The sequence below is a fragment of the Orcinus orca genome, chromosome 16 (assembly GCF_937001465.1).
Source record: "Orcinus orca chromosome 16, mOrcOrc1.1, whole genome shotgun sequence".
Classification (NCBI taxonomy): domain Eukaryota; kingdom Metazoa; phylum Chordata; class Mammalia; order Artiodactyla; family Delphinidae; genus Orcinus; species Orcinus orca.
In genome coordinates this window covers 82,849,250-82,866,715 of record NC_064574.1, presented here as the reverse complement: position 1 = coordinate 82,866,715, position 17,466 = coordinate 82,849,250, and the positions used below count along the sequence as shown (strand labels likewise).

General features: G+C 43.1%; 1 protein-coding gene across 5 annotated transcripts in view; it reads left to right on the top strand.

The window, feature by feature from the left end:
• LMTK2 (lemur tyrosine kinase 2) overlaps positions 1-17,466 on the top strand; it is a 174,639-nt gene that overhangs the window by 127,398 nt on the left and 29,775 nt on the right. For 4 of the 5 annotated variants that reach the window (XM_033426620.2, XM_049699437.1, XM_033426619.2 and 1 more), the window contains 2 exons: positions 3,717-3,835; positions 9,412-9,499. In XM_033426620.2, the coding sequence (XP_033282511.1) occupies positions 3,717-3,835; positions 9,412-9,499 (207 nt within the window). The remainder of the gene's footprint in view (positions 1-3,716; positions 3,836-9,411; positions 9,500-17,466) is intronic. The other variant, XM_033426621.2, reaches the window with a different exon arrangement.

The window sequence follows — 17,466 nt, the reverse complement described above, 5'->3', positions numbered from 1 at the left end:
TTTCATTTTTTCCCCTCCTACTTATACTGTTTAGAATTTAAAGCTAATTAAGACTTGTGTTACGTGACATTCCACATACTGTCTACACGCTATGGTCCCAATTGAATTTCTCCATTGGCCCCTGAAACCATGTGGAAGTGTGAGCGTCAGCATTCCTGGGTGTGTGAGTTTTTCCAAGAAGGTCTTTTATTTCTATATCAGAGACTTTTCTAGTTGTTGGCAGACAATGGTAAAAAGGGAAAAAAGATGGGAGTTTTAGAAGCTTTTTGTCCTCCTCAAATTATTTGTTTCTTCTTTCTTCTCCCCCTTCCCTTATGACACTTAAACCACTTTATAATAGATGGGTAGCATGGTTATAATGAAAACCATTGTGAAGAACTGTTGTGTTTCTCGTAGCCTGTCAAGTGACCTATAATAACACACTTTGTTGATCTTTTTACCACAGAAGGAATGATCTTTTTTATAACAACTGTTTCTATGATGGAGCAATCATTCTTTGTAAAAGGGTGTAACTGAGTGATCATTGCATCATAAGTAGGGCGGTCATGACCAGAAGATGTATTTGCTCTGTAGTCAACCATCTCATGCTTCTGTCTTTCCGATAAGAGTTGTTTGTCCTGTATCTTTCATGTCGTCCAAACTTTATTAGTTACCGGATCTTCTAAGCCATTTAGCAAAACCTATTATGTGTCAGACGTTGTTCTTGGTGCTGGGAGTATGATGTGGAGGAAGATGGTAAAGTCCTGGCCTGTGGAGTCCTGGGAATGTAGCAGCAAACAAGATGGAACCCTTGCCCTGACAAAGCTGAAATTTCTAGTTGGGGCTGGGGGGTGATCAGACAGTAAACAGTCAATGATAGGAGACAGGCTCAGAGAGGGGTAGGGGAGCCAGGGGACATGAGGTATTTCCTGCATTTAGAGACTTTGACTTTTTCCTCAGAGGGGGCTAGGAAGGTGCTCCAGGATCTGGGGATGAGTGACATCACCTGGCTTACAGGTTGAGAGGATCGCCATGTTGTAGAGGGCCACGGGGAAGCAGGGAAATTGGTAAGAAGGCTGCCGCAATTGTCTAGGGAGAGTTGCAGGCAGGCTTGGACCTGGATGATAGCATGGAGACGTCGAGGTTCCAACAGAAAGCACACAGGACTTGGGATGGAGCAGATACGGAGTCTGGAGAGGGAAAGAAGTTAAGGATGATGGCTTATGGCCCGATTGGCAAGAAGCATGGAGTTGCTGTGATCTGAGATGGGAAAGACCTAGGGAGAAGCAGACGTGGAGGAGGAAGATGGGTTCACTTTTGGATACATCAGGGGTGAGATGGCTCTCAGATGTGCAAATGGAGATACCATGTAGGCAGCTGGAAGTGCAAATTGAGAGTTCAAGACAGAGATATAAACTTGGGAGAACTCAGTATAGAGGTGGTACTTGAGGCTAGATGAAATCACCGAGAATGCTAACACAGAGGAGAGGGGGAGGCACAAGGACCGAGCCCTGAGGCCCTGCAGCGGGGAGGTCAGCACAGTCAGGGAGACCCTGTGAGGGAGACAGAGAGTCAGCCAGTGAGTAGGAGAGGGTACAGGAGAGAGGAGCATTATTCTGAAGGTCTGAGGAGGAGCTCCAGAAGGTGAATTGCAGTAGATGCTGTGGACACACTGAGCAAGATGAAGGCTGGGAGAATTAGGACCCAGCAGCATGCAGTCCATGGTATCCTCAAAAGATTCAGTGCTTGTGACCTCAAAAGGGCCATGTCACATCCTCACGTGTGGTGGGTTCCAGGGAGAAACTGGAGATAGCACATTTAGACAACTCTGTTGAGGAGTTTTAATCTAAAAGGGAACAGAGAAATGATGAGCTGTTTGGGCCCGTCCAAGGGCCAAGGGAAGGTTTTTTGATTGTTTTTTTTTTTTATAGTATATGCTGCTATTTTAGCGTGTTTATCTGGGAGGGGGACTGATACTGTGGGAGGGGATGTAAGCGTAGGAGGGATCCACAGCATTATTGTAGGACCTGGTCTTAGGCACAGGGACAGTTTCTCTCCTGAAATGGGAGCAGAAACAGGATGTGTACACAGGTGCAGGTGGGTCTGGTGTTAAAATGAGCAGGATCACTTTTGATCATTTTACTCAGTAAATAGGAGGCCCGTTTGAAATGCAGGAGTGAAAAGATGTACGTGAAGTTTGAGCAGGAGGAGAATGTGGGAAAGTATATCAACTGGGGAAATGGGGGTGGTGGTGAGCAGTGCTGAGGACCCTCACAGATTTAAAATGAGACCACTCATCATGGCTTTTTTCTACTTTCGATGCTTTTTATTGTAGGCAAGTAGATGGATTTAAGCAGCACCGAGGCTTGGCTGAGCTAATAGACCTTAGCGAGAGGGTGCGGGGGTGATGGGAGTGAAGGGTCGTGGGCTCTAAGCTGTCAGGGAGGGGAGCGGGGCCTGCAGTCAGGACAGGAGGGTGGAAAAGCGGGATCATTAGTGGATTGGGGGGCAAGTTGTGCACTTGTTGGATTAGACTGTTGAAGTAAGTGAGCTGGAAATCGAAGGACGGGTAGAGAAGAAGTTAAAATTCAAGGTTTGGGACATAACATAATTACTAGCTAGGTCTAGACCCCTGGGAGTGTTTGCTGAGATGGGCTCATAGGAAAGATGAGCGGGAGTGAGGTCAGAGAACTGAGAGGTCCCGGTGTTGAGTGAATAGTCCCTGCATACGTTGCCCTCCAAGGATGACAACAGTGCTGGCTACAGAGAGAGAGAGACAGTGAGCCAGATCATTGCACTGGTCCCCTAGTTATTCTCCCCTCTCTGCAAATCAACACCATGGACGTGTTAGGCTTGTTATATCTGTGCAAACTCGTTATTTGAAACAGAGAATATGGCTTAGTTAATTATCAGAGTTTCCTGTTCTATGCATTTTTCTGCCCTTATATTCCTAATATAACATTAAATTCTGTTCAGGTTCTTATTCTCTATTTTCAGGGCATTAAAATTAATCTATTTTATAAAAATATAAAAAACCTATTTTAAAAGGAAGCCTTTTAGTTTTGACCATTCTCAAATTAGATAAAAATCTTTACTTCATCATCATTTTCATCTTAAATATTGTATTTTGGAGTGCCTTTGTATTGTCCTATATTAATACTTAATATATCGCTTGTAGCTTGTTCTTATTTTCATTCACATTTTGTGTTCTGTTAATTTCAGTGGAGTGTTTTTTCCCTGTGTTTTGACTGAAGCTTTAGTACAAGATAAAGGCCTGGAATAACTGGCATGCCATGGATTTTTAAAGCTATAATGCAATGATAGTTTGTACACTGGCTGTTTGTCAGTTTATTTTGTCCTATGTGAAGTAGACATAACAAAATAACACAACTCAGTTGACGTGTTTTTGAGAAATATTTGGGTTATATTTGAACCAAACTAATAAATCACTCTTCTGTAATGTCATTGGCAATTTCTGTTAAAGTATAAAACATTTTTAAGTAAATAGAAAAGAAGTACATATAAATATATGAATGTTGTAAACATCTGATGACTGTTTTAAAACTTAAGGAAAATATTTTAGCTTTCCAAGCTTTTCGTGAGGTAGAATTTAAAATAATAGAAAGCCATCTGACTGTTGCTTAATTTGTTTTCCTGTATTCCATTTCCTGGTAAGTGTAACATACTTCTTTATCATGTTGATGGAAGTGAAGTGAAAAACTATTCTTTGGTTTTAGGTGCTCCTTGGAGAGATCTACACGGGCACTAGTGTAGTGAGAGTAATAGTGAAGGAGTTAAAAGCAAGTGCGAGCCCAAAGGAACACGATACTTTTTTGAAAAATGGAGAACCATACTAGTAAGTAAACCGTAATGAATGTTTTGTAAACGTGGTCTGTGGTCTGTTGAAAATCAGGTGTTTAAAACGCCTCTGGGATTTCTGCTTGTAAAATACAAAATTTAAATAAGATCCAGAGTCTCATAGCATAAGACCCAAAATGTCCAGGTTTCAGCTAAAATCACTGATCTTTCCAAGAACCAAGAGAACTCAGCTAAGTAAGAAAAGACAACAGATGGTGGGAATGTAATTTGGTGCAGTCACTATGGAAAACAGTATGGAGATTCCTCAGAAAACTAGACGTAGAGTTGCCAAATGGTCCAGCAATCCCACTCCTGGGTGGGTCCAGCAATCCCACCCCCAGACAAAACTCTAATTTCAAAGAGATACATGCACCCCTCTGTTCATAGCAGCACTATTCACAATAGCCAAGACATAGAAACAACCTAAATGTCCATCGACAGAGAAATGGATAAAGAAGATGTGGTACATTATATATAATGGAATACTACTCAGCCATAAAAAAGAATGAAATAATGCCATTTGCAGCAACATGGATGAACCTAGAGATTATCAAACTAAGTGAAGTAAGTCACACAGAGAAAGACAAGTATCATATGATATCACTTATATGTGGAAGCTAAAATATGACACAAATGAACTTGTTTACAAAACAGAAACAGACTCACAGATATAGAGAATAGGCCTGTGGTTACCAAGTGGGAGGGGGGCCAGGGTAGGGATAGACTGGGAGTTTGGGATTAGCAGATGCACACTGTTACATATAGAATGGATGAACAACAAGGTCCTACTGTTACAGCACAGGGAACTATATTCAGTATCCTGTGATAAACCATAATGTAAAAGAATATGAAAAAGAATGCATTTACAACTGAATCACTTTGCTGTACAGTACAAATTAGCACAACATTGTAAATCAACTATACTTCAATAAAATAAACACACAAAAAAAATAGAAAAGACAACAGATACCAACACCAAGATGACAGAGATGTTAGGATTATCTGACAAGGATTTTAAAGCAGCTGTTGTAAAAATGCTTCAATGAGCAATAAATTTTAGTACCCTGGGACTTCCCTGGTGGCATAGTTGTTAAGAATCCGCCTGCCAGTGCAGGGGACACGGGTTTGAGCCCTGGTCTGGGAAGATCCCACATGCCATGGAGCAACTAAGCCTATGTGCCACAACTACTGAAGCCCACATGCCTAGAGCCTGTGCTCTGCAACAAGAGAAGCCACCGCAGTGAGAAGCCCATGCACTGCAACAAAGAGTAGCCCCCGTTCGCCGCAACTAGAGAAAGCCTGTGTGCAGCAATGAAGACCCAACATAGCCAAAAATAAAATAAATAAATAAATTTATATTTAAAAAAATTATAGTACCCTTGAAACAAATGAAGAAAACAAAGTTTCAGCAAAGACATAGACTACATAAGGAAGACCAAAGCGGACACTTTAGAACTGAAAAATATAATAAAGTAAAAACTCAGTGGATGAGTTCAACAGCGGAATGGAGAGGACAGAGGAAGAAATCAGTGAAGTTGAAGATAAAACAATAAATATCACCCAGTTCAAACAACAGAAAGAAAATATGCTTAAAAAAATGAAAAGTGCCTCAGGGACTTGGGGGACTTGAACAAAAGATCAAGACATCCCAGATTGAAAGGAGATAGAAAGTGGATAGAAAAAGTATTTGAAGAAATATTAACTGGAAAATGTTCCACATTTTGAAAAGACAAACCTACAGATTCATAAGTTGATCAAATCTCAAACAGGATAAACCCAAAGAAGTTCATGCCAACACACATCATAATCAAACGTCTGAAAGTGAAAGACAAAAAAATCTCAAAAGCCGGGAGAAAGAAACACCACCTCACCTGTAGGGGGGTTACATTGAAAAGAGGACAAGTCTCAAATCAGTAACCTAAGCTCATACTTTAAAGGACCAAAAAAAGAGGAGCAAATGAACTCAAAGCAAACAGAAGGAGTAGATATTAAAGATAAGAGCAGAGGTCGATAAAATTGAAAACAGTAGATAAAAATCATTGAAACATAAAGTTGGCTCTTTGGAAAAATAATAAAATTGACAATCCTCTAACAAGACTGACAGAGAATAAAAGAGAAGACACAGATTTCTAATATCAGGAATGAAAGAGACTCTACAGACATCAAAAGGATAATAAGGGACAAACAGCTCTACGTAGATATATATTTGACAACTTAGATGAAATGAACCAATTACTCAAAAAGCACAAACCACCACGACTCACCCAATATGAAATAGGTTATCTGAATAGACCTATAATCATTGAAGAAATGGAGTTTGCAACTTAAAAACTCTCAAAAAGAGTCCCCAGGCTTAGACAGTTTGACCAGAGCATTCTACAAAACGACTAAAGATGAATTAATACACAATATTTTCTAGAAAATAGGAGGGAACACTTCCTAACTCATTTTATGAAGCCAGTATTACCCCGATACCAAAACCTGACAAAGTGCAAAAAGGAAAACTGTAGACCAATATCTGTCATCGATGTTGATGCAGAAATTCTAACCAAAATATTAGCAAATATATAAAAAGTTATATATCATGACCAATTGGAATTTATTCCAGGAATGCTAGTCTGATTCAGTATTTGAAAATCAGTCAGTGTAATCCAGCATAATTACTGGGTAAAGAAGAAACATCACATGATCCTGTCAGTTGATGGAGAAAAACATTTGACAAAACTCCACACTAATTCATGAAAAAACTCTTTGAAAACTAGAATTAGATGAGAATCTCCACTTATTAAAGAACATCTACAAAAAATCTACATCTAGCATCATACTTAATGGTGAAAGACTGAATGCTTTTATCCCTAAGATCAAGAAAGACGTAGATGTTCGCTCTCATCCCTGCTATTCAATAAGAGCCAGAAGTTCTAACTAGCTCAATAAGGCAAGAAAAGGAAACATTCAGAAGCCTGTAGATCAGAAAGAAAGACCTAAGTGTCTGTGTTTATATGCAGAAAATCCCAAGTAATCTCCGAAAAAAAAAAAATCCCCTAGAACTAGTAAGAGAGAATTCAGCAAGGTTGCAGGATGCATGGTCAACATACAAAAGTCAGTTTTATTTCTGTGTACTATCAATGAACATGTGGAAACCAACTTTTAAATTAAATAACTTTTATATTCACTCAAAAACAAATACTTAAGTACATGTACAGGACTTGTATGCTGAAAACTATAGAAACTGATGAAAGAAATCAAGGTCTAAATAAACGAAGAGACATACCATATTCATGGGTTGGAAGATTCGTGAAGATGTCCGTTCTTCCCAGTCAGATTCCTACAATTCCTATCAAAATCCCAGCAAGATTTTAAAAACCTATATACAAGATTATTCTAAAATTATATATAAAGGCAAAAGTAGGATAGCCGAAACAATTATGAAAAATAAGAATAAAAATTGGAGGAATCATTTGACTCAGTTTCAAGACCTTATATAGCTACATAATTCGGACAGTGTTTTTGGCAGAGAGATAGACAAAACTCAACAGTAAAAAACAAAAATAAACAAAAGACATCAAGTGACACCAAAGAGGATCTATGGATAGCAATGAAAAGATCAACATCATTAGCTAGGATAATTACGATCATGATGAGAGACCACTTCACAAGTATTAGGAAAGCTAAAATAAAATAGCAACAATACCAGGTGCTGGTGAGGATGTGGAGAAACTGGATCTCTCACACATTGCTGGTGGGAATGTAAAATGGTACAGCCACTTTGGAAAACAGTTTGAGAGTTTGTTAAAAAACTAAACATACGCTTACCACTGTATGTATTAGTGAACGTACTCCAGAGAAACAGAGCCGGTAGAATCTGTAGATAGATATGTGGATGGATGGATGGATGGATGGATGGAAAGATGGATAGATGGATAGATGGATGGATGGATAGATAGGTAGATGGATGGATAGATAGATACATAGATGAATGGATAGAGGGATGGATGGATGGTTAGAGAGGTAGAGAGAGAGATGGATGGATGGATGGATGGATGGATGGAGAGATAGATAGATGGATGGATGGATAGCGAGAGAGAGATAGATGGATAGGTAGGTAATTTATTTTAGGGAAATGGCTCATGCAGTTATGGAGACTGGCAAGTCTGCAGGGTGGACCAGCAGGCTGGAGACCCAGAGCAGAACCACTGTTCAGCTCATGTCCAAAGGCCATCTGCTGGCAGAATTCCTTCTTCACTGGGTGAGGCTAGTCTTTGTTCTTTGGACAAAGCCCACCCACATTTTGGAGCACCGTCTGCTCTTACTGAAAGTCCACTGATTTAAATGATGATCTCATCCAAAAACACCCTCACAGAAGTGTCCAGAATAATGTTTGACCAAATATCTGCACTGTGGCTCAGCCAGGTTGACAGAGAATTAACCGTCACGTCTTGTAACCCAGCTGTTGCTCTCCTAGGCATCTATCACATAGAAACGAAAACTTATTTCCATGCAAAATCTCTTGTGTGATTATTTATGGCGGCTTTATTTATAGTAGCCTCAAACTGGAAAAACTAAAATGCCCTCTATAGGTGACCGGTTAAACAAACTATGGTCCATCCAGCCATGGAATCCTGCTCAGTAGTAGAAGGGAAGGGACTGCTGATGCAGGCAGTGACTCGGGTAATCTGGAGGGCATTGTGTTGAGTGAAAAAAATCAATCTCAGAAGGCCACATACTGTGTGATTTCACTTACATAGTATTCTCAAAATGAGAACATTATAGAAAAGGAGACCAGATTCGTGGTTGCCAGGGCTGAGGAATGGTTGGGGGCGGCAGCAGTGTGACTGTAAAGGGGTAGCAGAAAGGGGTAGCATGGGAGGTCTTCGTGGTGGGGGGCAGTTCTGCATTTCTGTTGAGTGGTGGTTGCACAAATCCACACATGTTGATAACAGGACTTGCAAGCCACACACACACCGCACCCTAGTGTCAGGGCCCTAGTTTGGGGATTGCACTGATGTGTCAAGTGTCACCAGTGGGAAAAACTGGGTGAAGGGGACATGGGACCTCTTTGCACTATCTTTGCAACTTACTCTTAATTCATTATTGCTTCAAAATAAAGTTTTGAAGTTTAAAAAACCATTTTGGCATATCTTTTTTTTAAACTTTGTTTTAAACAAAATATTTTCCAAGAAGAGTTTGTGTACTGTGATTTATGAAAATAGTATATAAGCTAGATAGCCTAAGAGGTAAACTGAGTATTTTATTATGTGGATTGAAAGTGCTCATGGAATATAGTTTGCCTTCTTTTAAACGATGCTTCAAAATGATATCTATAAAGTTAAATTACTAAAGTTAAAGATTCTTATGTTAGGAGATGTTTTAATTTGTGAAAATGTTCGCCTGATTGGCTTTGAATTACTTAATCATTACATGACTTAGAATACATCTGTTAAATAGAATCTTAATTGTGCTCTTTTCAGTTGATTATATTTAAATCGTTAAGAATGTTAAATTTGCGGTTACTGTTTGAACAATTTTACTAGCCTGCTCCCTCATGAACAATACTATGACTTTTATTTTTACCAGTATTCTTCAACATCCAAATATTCTTCAGTGTGTTGGACAGTGTGTAGAAGCAATCCCCTATCTTCTGGTGTTTGAGTTCTGTGACTTGGTAAGTTTTCAGTAGAAATTCAAAGTCAAGTATTCAGAAGTTTTTACCAAAGTGTTTTTGACAGATAGAAATGCTGGATGAGGGACTGCTTTCACTTCTGTCCCAGGTAGTTAATTCCAAAGAAAAATTATTAATAAACTTGATATATTAGCTTTCCATGGGTTATATTATAGTAACCCCCCCAAATCTCAGTGGCTGATAAGAGCAAAGTGATTCTCATTGGCTCTGGGTCAGCTTCAGCTCTGTTCCAGGCTATGTTCACCTCTACCCCAGGGTCAGTGTTTTATTCTAGCTGTAGATGCTGGGGAGAAAAACGTGTATTCTGGTGATCTGTACAGTATGTCTGTATGGATCTTTTGGGTCAGGTTTATGAGGCTGTTCAAATCTCCTGTATCCTTCTGATTTGTGGGAAGGGGGCAGGGACAGAGGGAGCCTGGGTCAGTTTTCTATCAGTTATTGAGAGGCATGTTAAAATTTCCTGCTCTGATTATGGATTTTCCTTATTTTTCCTTATAGTTCTAGTTGTTTTGCTTTGTACATTTTGATACCCCGCTGTGTCAGGGATCCAAATTTAGAGTTGATATAACTTCCCTTAATTTGAAACTTTTATCATTATGAATGCAATCTCTTTAAGATTAAAAGCATTACTGAGGATTAAGTCTATTTTTATTGATGTTAATGTAGTTAGGCCAGCTTTCTTTTGGTTAGAATTTGCCTGGTTTATCTCTGTCAGTCCTCTTCTCTGGTTGACATCTCTTGTAAGTAGCTTACGGTTAGAATTTTATTAACCTGTCAGTCTCGGTCACTTAACATGGAACAGGTCATCCATTTATGTTTATTGTACCTATGAGATATTTGGAATGTTATGTGCCTGTTGTGTATTATTTTTCTTACCTGTTTCAACTTTTCTTTTTTGCTTTTTTTCTAGCCTTCTTTTAGATTCTTGAATTTTTTTGTTTGTTTCAGTTTTCCCCATCTACTATTTTAGATACTGTTTCTTAATTTTGTGTATGGTTACACTAGAAGTTACAACATGCATATTTAGTGTAACAAGGTCTAAAATTAATCAATATTTTAACCCTTCTCCAGAGATGCTGGGACCTCATCAAACTCTCTCTCCATGTAAAGAAACCAGAGTTAATCCTACTTTTCTGTGCCCTCCCCACGTTTCCCCCGTCGTGGAGGGTGCTTCCTGATTGAACACTTGGTGTAGAAAGGCAGCGTGCTGTTCTCAAGGGACCCAGAGAGAAAACTGGCCATTGTCCTCTAGGCCTCCTACTTAGAGGGAGCAGACACGTGATAATTGCCATTTAGCCTGATTATTTAATAGAGTCACGAGAACGAAGAGGAAGGAGTTCGCAAGGATGTTTCTCATAGTTTTATTGCGTAGCTGGTTTTGATTATCTCAGAATTATCAGAGCTGTGGTATGTATGACCTTACTTATCATGATATGAAAATAACTCCTCTTAGTCTAGCTCTTGGTGACCAGTATGATAGGTGACACAGCAGGTGAGGAAAGAAGACCAAAGATGCATTTTTATGTGATAAGACAAGTCTGCTTGTCAGAGTTCTGCTTTTCTGAGACATTTAATGGTATCTTTTTTGGGTCCCTGAGCTCCTGATATTGATTATAAATAACAGTGGGAACGTTCTTTATGAGTGACTGTAACAGAAATAAGAGCAGAACCACCATCTTCTTGAAGTAGCACGTTTCCAGGCTAATCGAGGTGGTTTATAAAACTAGCTCATGTACTTTGGCATTTTCTTATTCTTTACCCTGTTTGTCCATTCCTGAAAGTTTTACTAGACAATGTTGTTGTTTTTCCTGGAATAGTAAAAGCTTAATGTTTTCTTCTAAGTGGGTTCAGGTAATGGGTTTAGTTTTAGTGCTGTTCTAATTTGTTTTTGCTTTTGTTTTTTTTTTTAAATTTTATTTATTTATTTTTGGCTACATTGGGTCTTCGATGCTGCGCGCGGGCTTTCTCCAGTTGTGGCGAGCGGGGGATACTCTTCGTTGCGGCGCGTGGGCTTCTCATTGCAGTGGCTGCTCTTTGTTGTAGAGCACAGGCTTAGTTGCTCCTCCGCATGTGGGATCTTCCCGGACCAGGGCAGGAACCTGAGTCCCGTACATTGGCAGGCGGATTCTCAACCACTGTGCCACCAGGGAAGTCCCCAACATTCTTTTCATAGAATTTTTCCCTTATACTTTTCTATCTCAGATTTAAATGCGTATTCTCCAAGTACTGACACTAGACTAAGTATTCAGAATATACATATTTACTTACCTACATTTCTGTTGGCTTTCATCTTTTGAGATGAAGATTATGGATACAGCCCTCCAGAATTAGGAAATGTGACTTCTTGAAACACATTTTATGTGACTCTGCTAAGTCATGTTCACTCTCCTCAGTCACTCCTGAAGGCTGAACATCTGGAAAGAGCCCATCCCCACCAAAAGCTTTCACTGGCAGTGAGAGCTAATAGCCGTTTTTATTTAAGTGCACTGCCCAAGGGTACATTGATCAATAGTAAAATTGAAAAACAATAATTTTCCTCCCCGAAATTAAACTAGAATTTCCACATGATCTGGCAGTTTCACTTCTAGGTACATATATCCAAACAGTTGGGAGCAGGGTCTCATTTTCATGCCCGTGTTCACAGCAGCATTATTCACAGTAGCCACGAGGCAGAAGCAGCCCAGGTGTCCATCAGTGGTTGAACAAATAAAATTGGGTCTATCCATACACTGGAGTATTATTCAGCCTTAAAAAGGAAGGAAATTCTGCCACATGCTGCAATATGGAAGAACCTTGGGGTCATTATGCTCAGTGAAGGAAGCTAAGTCACGAAAACACAAATACTGTAGGGTTCCACTTACATGAGGTCCCTGGAGTGGTCAGACTCACGGAGACAGAAGGTAGAAGGGTGGGTGCCGGGGGCTGCCGGGAGGAGGGGATGGGGGAATTAGTGTTTAATGGGGACAGACGTTCAGTTTGGGAAGATGAAGAGAGTTCTGTGGATAGACGGTGGTGATGGCTGCACAGCAGTGTGAATTACTTAATGCCACTGAACTGTACACTTAGAAACACTTCAGGGTGGTGATTTTATGTTGCGTGGTTCTTACCACACAAAAGACATTGGTAATTACCTACTATTATGGAAGGGGCTGTACCGCTGTTAACTATACTTGGAGGAGGCTGGTATGCCCTTGGGAAATCTGTCAGTCAGCACTTGGAATGTCCAGCCTCATATCAAGGTAAAGGCCGTTAACCCAGGGAGCCCCCAACCTTGCCAGGCAGTGATGTCACATTTATCTCCGAGGGCAGTTTTGTTCTCATCATCTCTGGACCCTAGTAAGTTGCAGAGGGACCAGCTCCTGAGCAGCAAGGGCTGGGCCTCGACCAGGGACACTGGCCCTGCAGTTAGGTCCTCAGGGCTCAGTGTGTGCAGAGACCAGGTAGCAGAAACGGTCAGCTCGTGTCAGGCCCGTGAGCCATAGAGGTGCCTTCCTGCCTGGACTGCAGGGACGTTCCCAGCACACCCCAAAGCCTGGCTTCACCTGAGCCCTGCTCCCAGCCTGGATGCCCCAGAACCCTCCCAGAAAGAGGCCAGACTGAGCAGAGGGGCGTCATTCAGGGCAAAAGCACCTTCTGGCCAGGGTCCAGAGGCCAGAGGCCCGTAGCCCAGGATTGGTAATCAGCAGCTGCAGGCACAGTGAAAGGAGCCACTATCTTCACATGTTCTTAGTAGGTCAGGAGCTATTGAGTGAATGTTGGCCTTTTCCGTCGTCACCAGGCAGTGACCATGCTCAGCGATAACATCTTTTAAGGAGAAAGGAGAGAATATTTTCACACTTACTTAAGTCATTCCTTGTGAGATGGAATTACCAGTCTCTGAAAAGCACTTTATCTTAGAATTTTTATGAAAGAAAATGAAAACTCTTCTGAGTTTGGTAGCTGGACCAGAGTCACCGATGTGTACTGCTGATGGTGCAGTGTTCGTGAGGGGAGAGATCACTGCAGGGTGTTGTGTGTAACTTGTGGCCATAGGAGGTACACTGTGCTCTCACATGTCTATGCGGGCAAGATTGTTTGGGGGTAAGGGTCACTCAACAGAAATGTATGAGCACCTGTTGAGTACAAAGAGCTGTGCCCAGTGCTCTCAGGAGCACGGGTGAGTCACCCTGACCCTGCCTTTTCTGCCTGTAGAGCCAAGCGGGCCTGCCTTCAGATGCTGGTCCTGCCACTTACTTGTGTATCACCTTGGAGAGTTACCCGACCTCTTTAAGCCTCAGTGTAGACATCTGTAAAATGGGAGTGATACTGCCCACCCTGTAGGCATAGTAGGTGCTCAGGAAGTAGTAGTTATTTTTATTCATTTTTAGTTTCTTAATTGATCATAATTTAAAGGTTTGAGTAGTTCTGTGTAGCAATTCTAACTAGGCTCACTGGCTCCTTTGGAAAGCTTCACAAAAGAAGTGGTGTTTGGTCTGAGTGTGGACAGGTGGGTGGATGGACTTTCCTCCGCAGGAAAGAGTCATAGGAACAGCGTGAGCCAGGCAGGGTAGCTCAACTGTGCATGTGGACCGGGGTGGGGGGTGGGGCGATAGACGGTCCCACAGTGGGTGGCGTGGGGACCGGGTGAGAGAGCACTGCGTTAGGAGAGGCTGGGTGGCATCCGCTGGGAAAGATCAGCTGGAGAGGTGACAAGCCGAGACCAACTACTTGGAGGCCAGACTGCAGGCCAGGTAAAGACAAGGAAGTAGATCACCTCCACTCCGTCTTATCTCCCATGACAGTCAGCAGTTTCTTCCTCTGTCACTGGACTCCGAAGCAAGAGATGATAGTCTTTTCTTTGCAAGGGAGCGATCTTGGTGTCGTATGCAGATTTCCACAGTCCTCTGCGGGCCGGGCTTGCTCCAGCCGCTCAGGAGAGACAGGGAGGCAGGGTCCCGGGCTCCCAAGGCTGTGGGAAGCTTGTCCGCTGCCCACACAGGGGTGGCGGTGTGAGGAGGGAGGGCTCTGACCTGTGCCAGGCCTTGTGCTGGGCCTGAGGTGTTTGCTTCTCCTTCACTGAGTCTTCTTGCCTCAGTCTTCTTCATTTTACAGATTAGAAAACCGGGCTGCAAGAGATGAAGGGCCTCTCGGGGCCACACCCATGCCCAACCTCAGGACCAGGCTTTCTGTCTTCTCTTCTTTGGTTAGTTGACTTGCCTGATGTCACATGATTGCTTGTGGCAAAGTGGGGATTTTAACTGATGGCTTAATTTTATTCTATGTACTTCTATATCAGGTAGTTTAATGGCTGTACCTTTGTCTTCCACCAGTGGGAAGCCTCCATTTTCGAACTGGCCTTTTGTACAGAAAACGCCTAGTCCATGTCTGTGTCTTATGTGTAAATGAGTTCGTTACATAAGCCCATGCACTGGGGCCCTCCCAGGCATACAGAGATGGGTGATGTGTCCCTGCCACTCGGGAGCGGGAGTAGAAAAGAAAGGACATGGGCTTACTGTGGAACAGAGGTGCACGTGGACGGTGTCTCTCACTTGGAGTCAGCGGGAGGGACACGTGCAGAGCAATGACACGGCATCATCAGGCTTGGAAGGGGGGTGGCTGGTGGGGGCGCCACATCCCCGGGCCCTGCCAGTGGCTCCCTTCCCCACACATGGCTGCTGCCCTGGGCCCTGAGGCCCTGGCTCTTTGTGAAAATAGATCCGGGCCTTGGTGATGGGTTGGATGTGGGCGTCTCGAGAGAGAGCAAACTCAAGAATGAGGACTTTGGTTTTGGCCTGATCCACTGGGAAAGCGGTGATGCCATTTCCTGAGATGGAGCAGATCGTCGGAGCTTTGCATTGGGCGTGTTAGGTTTGAGGTGCCTCTCAGGGCATCTAGGGAAGGGTGTCAAGTCCGCAGCTGGACAGATGAGTCTGGGGCTCAGGAGGTGGAGGGGTCTGAGTCAGAGAAATGTATGAGAGATGATTTTCAAAGCCACAGGGTGATAGAGTCACCCGGAATGAGTGTCACGGTGAGGAGGGATGAGGACCACAGACAGAGCCCTGGGCGTGCCGACGCCTACAGACCAGTAAGAGGGGGAAGGTCCAGCACAGGGGCCCCAGAAAGGAGTGGCCAGTGAGCTCGGAAGAAAGCCAGGAGACAGGTGGGGAAGGAAGGAATGGACCCCTCACTTGGTCCTGCCCAGCAGGAGCAGCTAGAGCCCAGCCTGTTGGGGGGCGAGGGGGTTCGAGAGAGATTGGGGGGCCAGGAGGCAGGCCAGCCAGCGCAGACCCGGCTTTTGAGGCGTCTGTCCGTGAAGAGGGGAGGGAAATGGGGTGGGAGCGGGAACAGGGTTTGGAGGCAGAGGGCGCTTGCAGGTTCTTTGTGGGATTCACCTGAGAGGTATTTGAGCAGAGAAGGGATGGGCTCAGGGAGAATAATCCGTGATAACAGAAGGTGCTGTGCAGGTGTGGATGTTGGGGGGCGGGGCAGGACTCGAGTGGTGGAGGGAAAAGTAGGCACAGTCAGAGGGCTTGAGGGAGTTAAGAAACCCTCGGGCTGGGGGCGTTCCCAGGGCTCCCGCCCTACCTCCCTGTTTCACTTTGTCGGTGGACACCGTGGGCACTGAGCACATGCGGCTGTTGCTGCCATTCTTTCCTCCTTTCACTCAGTTTTTTTTTTTTTTAAATCTTTAAAATTTTCGGCTGCGTTGGGTCTTCATTGCCGTGTGCGGGCTTTCTCTAGTTGCGGCGAGCGGGGGCTACTCTTTGTTGCAGAGCACGGGCTTCTCACTGCGGTGGCTTCTCTTGTTGCAGAGCACAGGCTCTAGGTGTGCGGCCTTCAGTAATTGCGGCACGCGGGCTCAGTAGTTGTGGCTCATGGGCTCTAGAGCACAGGTTCAGTAGTTGTGGAGCACAGGCTCAGTAGTTGTGGCACACGGGCTCAGTAGTTGTGGCGCACGGGCTTAGTTGCTCCGCGGCATGTGGGAGCTTCGCGGACCAGGGCTCAAACCCGTGTCCCCTGCACTGGCAGGCGGATTCTTAACCACTGCTCCACCAGGGAAGTCCTCAGATTTTTGTTTAAAAACATAAATTTTCCTCCCAAATCCTTCTATTAAATGTATAAACAACTAATTTTTCAGTTAGAAAGCTATTTACTTGTTGGGTTTTTACATTGTATTGGAGTTCATTCATTGTTCTCAGTGTCCTGTGAAAAGCTGGCCGAAGCCCTCATGGCAGCTGATGCTGGGATTTATGGGGGCCCTTGTGAGTAACCCTCTAAAGGTCTTCGAGTGACTTATTCCAAGAAGTCGGCCAAGGGGCCGCTCTGGTATCTGAGATCTTAGTATAAGCACTTTGCTGCCATCTAGTGTCATGCATTTTTCTTTTTGAGTATTTTGCAGAGGGGCGCAGTTTGGGGAGGATCTGAGAAATTTTTAAAACTTGGATAAAGGAAACTTTATTTTAGTTCAGAATACATTGCTGTTCTCAGTGTTTTTCTCTTCAAATAATGGACCAAAGTAATAATCCCTGTCTACTCACTAGGCATCATTAAAACATAAATAAAATAAGCCAGATATCTAAATACAGCTTTATCTGTTTTGGATAGAACGAGCCAATTTTTAGTACTTATATAATATAAATTTTTTTTCTGTAATTAAAGATTTTATGCTGATTTTTCTTTCAAATGGTGGTGCCGGGAGAGCTCTGAGGCTCTTTCTAGAACACAGAAAGAGTCCCTCCCAACCCATCACAGGCCTCATCCTTGGGAAACAGTCATGGGCTCCTCAGTAATCGCTCATGTTTACTCCCCAGGTTAGAGACGTCTTTTCTGGGGTCGCGCTCACTTTGCGCCCCCACCCAGTGTGGGTTGGGAGAGGCCTTTAGCGTTTGTCAAGCTGGAAACTTCCAGAGCGTTAGCAGTCTGAAGCAAAATCCCCTTCTGTTCATTATACTTTACCTTCTAGTGAAATC